The sequence below is a fragment of the Paraphaeosphaeria sporulosa genome (genome assembly GCF_001642045.1).
Source record: "Paraphaeosphaeria sporulosa strain AP3s5-JAC2a unplaced genomic scaffold CC84scaffold_6, whole genome shotgun sequence".
Taxonomy (NCBI): Eukaryota; Fungi; Ascomycota; class Dothideomycetes; order Pleosporales; family Didymosphaeriaceae; genus Paraphaeosphaeria; species Paraphaeosphaeria sporulosa.
The window spans coordinates 4,108-8,079 of record NW_017253365.1 but is presented as its reverse complement, the minus strand read 5'-3'; the positions used below and the strand labels follow the sequence as shown (position 1 = coordinate 8,079).

General features: G+C 46.2%; 1 protein-coding gene across 1 annotated transcript; it reads right to left on the bottom strand.

The window, feature by feature from the left end:
• Positions 1-1,014: 1,014 nt before the first annotated feature.
• Positions 1,015-1,290, bottom strand: CC84DRAFT_1217759 (uncharacterized protein; the record flags this gene model as incomplete). The annotated part of the gene is made up of 2 exons (XM_018182925.1): positions 1,015-1,051; positions 1,100-1,290. The coding sequence occupies 2 exons, from the start codon at positions 1,288-1,290 to the stop codon at positions 1,015-1,017; spliced, it is 228 nt and encodes a 75-aa protein (XP_018034645.1).
• Positions 1,291-3,972: the final 2,682 nt, after the last annotated feature.

Sequence of the window (3,972 nt, the reverse complement as noted above, 5' to 3'; positions counted from 1 at the left end):
AGTACGTACGCGCGTTGTGGAGTCTTCTAAGTTGTAAGTTATCTAAAGTAGGTGGAGGTGGCGCGCTCGCTTATATGGCGCGCTCGCATATGAAGTACGTTATATAAAAAAGAATAGTGGTTATGTCCTATTAAACTGGGGGTGGAAGTGGGGGTGGAAGTGGTGGTGGAGGTGGTGGAGGTGGCCCTACTATACTAGGTAGTGTCCCGCCAGCCATTGGAGGTGGGCCTTATAGAGGTATAGCTGGTAGGTCCTTTATATATGGATTCCTCGCAACCTTGAAAAATGGCTCGTTGAAGATCTGAACAATTCTAATGGAGAAAATTGCCGAGCAAGCGACAATGAACCACTATAGAATTTGGTTCGGCTTTCCGGTAGTAATGCTTGATATTATGGGTAGTCCCTTGCCAGCCAGTTAAAAAGAGGTTGTTAGAGTTCCGTAGCGTTTCTGATGTTTGGCCTTTAATCGCCTGAAGTGTGAATTGTATACTAGCTGCTGTCTATGCTACTACCATTACCGAAGCCAAAGCCAGCCCTAAGGATATATAGAAAGATATAGTGGCACCTTTTCAATATCTCTCCATTCTTTCTAGGCTTAGCTTCTTGTTACTTATTCCTTGGATGACTTAGTCGCCTACTCTTACGTCTCTTTGGAGCATGATAAAAAAGAAAACGCCTAGGGCAAAGATGGCACCAGCGCCGGCCAATAGTGGAGGGAATATGTTCCCTTGTAGAGTCATTGCGAATTCAATGAGGCGCTTGGACACATTAACGCTGGGAAGAAGAGTGGTAGTGTTCCAAAACTTGGACGCTAAATCTAACGCTTTCATTCCATGGGTCGTGGAATAAACAAAGCCAGATGAACTATTAATGCAAATACCTTTTCTAGTATTAGCCTTTAGTGACAGGGTATCAATATCACCGAACTCACCAAAATAGCCTACGCGAAGATCAGTCAATGTAGGTGGATTGGTAGGAGGCAGATGGAGATTCAAAAAATGTAGATTCGGAAGCCTAGGGGAGTTTATAACACATCCCATTAAGACTAATGCTGGTTGAATGTTAGTAACATTTTACCGCGGCCTGCCTCGCGCAGAACTGTATCTTCTTCCATCCAGCCTTGCTAGCAGCCTTGCTCATGTCCACGCCGCCTTTCATGTCTTGGAAAATGACCTCCTCCTCTCCCCAAGTATGTGAAAGTATTGCGTATGCGGGAACATCGCTATTGGTCGTTTCACGGAAGACGATGCCGCCGTCTGGTCTACGCTGCAAGAGGCGTATGAGAGCCATGACTATAGGTTGAATGCCATCTCATGGCACGCGCGACACGTGTGGCTCGTTAGATTCATTCAGTATATCGGTCGGCGCAAGAAACCTGGAAGTTGACGAAATAGAATAGGGCGTCGAAGGACAAAAGGTGATAAGACGGCACAGTCGTGGTTGTACGCGCTGCCCGCCAGGCTGCATCATGGCGTAGGCTGACCGGTGAGGCGACTCCTGTCGCCTCAATGTCATTAAGAGCCTTTAGCACAGCACCAATCCTTAACGTAGGCTATCTTGCAAGCAATACGGAAACAAAGTAATTAATGAAAGTGCAACATGCCCAAGCCATTAGCAGCGCCAGAGATGGACCAGCCATAGGCCTGGCTTGCTCTGCTAGTGTGGCCGGCTTATGTCATTGAATCCTGACTTGCGGAGAGAACTAGATTATTAGAGTTAGTGTTGAGTTTCTAAGTAGGAATAGATTACTGAGTAAGCGCCCTCGGGATAGCCTACGCTAAGAAGACCGTATACTCTCTAACGGAGGAACTTTACAAATCCACATAATAGCGGTTTGGGAAGTACAGAATACGTTAGCTACCCTTAAAATCATTGTTACAGCGGCCGAAAGGCTTCAAAAGAAAGTAATATTAGTGCTATCGCAGTGCAGTAGGGGTGAGACGTTTATAGTGTTGCAGATAGATGCAAGTAATGATCAACAGCACCGTGGATGTGTTGTAATTCTAGGCTGCAAGCCGATATTTCGGGTTTACTATATGAATTACGCTTATAGCTCAAGCATGGCTTTCAGCAATTGTGTGGTGGGTGATTAATCATTCTTGAAAGTTTTCTATGTCTGCACGGGGGGGTTTCCGTCACGTAGGGGGGGACGTTATGTAGCTTTGTCTTATTAAGTGAATGGGAAACTCGTCGCATAACGCTACATATGCTAGCATTGGGCCTTTTGACCGGTTTCAAAGGTACATGCCCTTGCCTTTGGCAGTTTGATAGCTTGATCACCGCCTCTTCAGTATGACTAGCTCTTGTGACTGTCTCTCTCTACGAGACTTCACTTTATCCCTTCGACGCCAGAAACACTTAATCGCACGCCACAGTCTTTGCCGTCTAGACATTCTCAGTAATCGTTTGTGCAAAATATTATGATGTTAACTCGCATTAAAATGACAATCATCGCCGAAGTGATGGGGATGCAGAGCCACCAAAAATATGCATCGCTATTTTTCAGAGTAAATTAATAAACTCCTCGAAGTTCATACCAAAATAACCTGCCAAAAACGTAATTGGCAGAAACAGAATCGTGACAAAAGTTATCTGTTTCATGCTCTCGTTCTGATATGCGTCCATGGTATTGAAAATCAACGAGATCATCCTGCCGGCTGAGCGGCGTATGGGTTCCAATGATTCGAGAACCATATTGCAGTTATCTACCACATTGCTAAAATAAATATGAGCGAGCGTTATAATAGTGATAGAGCCAGTGGACGGATGCTTGGGAGTGAAGGGGGCGGTGAATTTGCGATAGGAGAGATACAGGAGTCTCGAGATGATTCCATCAATTGTGCGAGGGGGTTAGAGTTGTGTTATCGCAGTGCATTCACCATACCCGAGATCGGAGCGCTCTGGGACCGTAGCAGTGAGAGTTCTGACGTAATAATATTGCTATGTCCCGTCAGTCGTTCGAGACGATGTTACGTCTTTAGGCAAGGAGGGATGTACAGGGCTGTCGAGTGAGCGATGTGTGGTTCCATCAAAACTTCCAGCTCCAGCTCTGCTATGCTCTTCGTAAGCTGTCGCGATCGGTATGGCAAAATCAACAGTTCCATCAGTGATAGCGTGCATGACCATGCTCGCATCACCGCTTCTTCTCAGGACAGTCTCAGAAGACTGCAGTCTCTTGAGTACTAGTTCTTCTATGGCATCGGCGGAATGTTCGAGAAACGAGACAAGCGTGTTATCGCTTTGGAGAAAAATCGACACTTGTTCCACAAACATCATGAGCCCTTTCGACGCCAAGGAGGAATTTTCCTCCATGTACTTCGTTCTCTCGTCACCCACGTCGTGGCGAAAAGCTTGCAACGTTCTCACAGATTCCTTGTACTCGGCTGAAACTTGAATATCCCGAGAAGCTGGGCTGTGAATATTAACGTGTTTAGCTCGAGATACTGATGACCCAGTTGTACTCTCCGCTGTACGGATGAGCCGCTGTAAAGTCAAGAGGATTATGCTGGATTAGCTCTTCAACGTGGTTAATTCAAGACATACTAAATACGGGTTCCGGGTACCAGTCCGCCTTTGTGCGATTTCTGGTATGCAAAAGATCTTCGACAGCAAGGCCATGCAGCTTCTGCCTCTCCCTGATCAAGCGTACTGCGTCCCAACTGAACCCATTTACTGGGTACCTAATCGAGATCACACAACCAGCATATCAACTGCGACTCGCTGGAGTAGGGATTTACCATCGGCAGGTGACCGAGTCTTCTCGAGGCTTTGCAAGGAAATTGGCCAGGGTCGAGTTGCTAAGCTCGTGTTTCTCTATACGATCGACGGGGAAGTCGACGACTGTTATTTGTGACTAAGTTATTTATTTAGCAAGACGATTTTAAAGACGATGGCAGATCCCAGCAGTGAGAAAGCTGCCAAGAAAGCAAGAATCTCGCACCTAGGCATTCTTTTTCCTCCACTTTTGTCCTG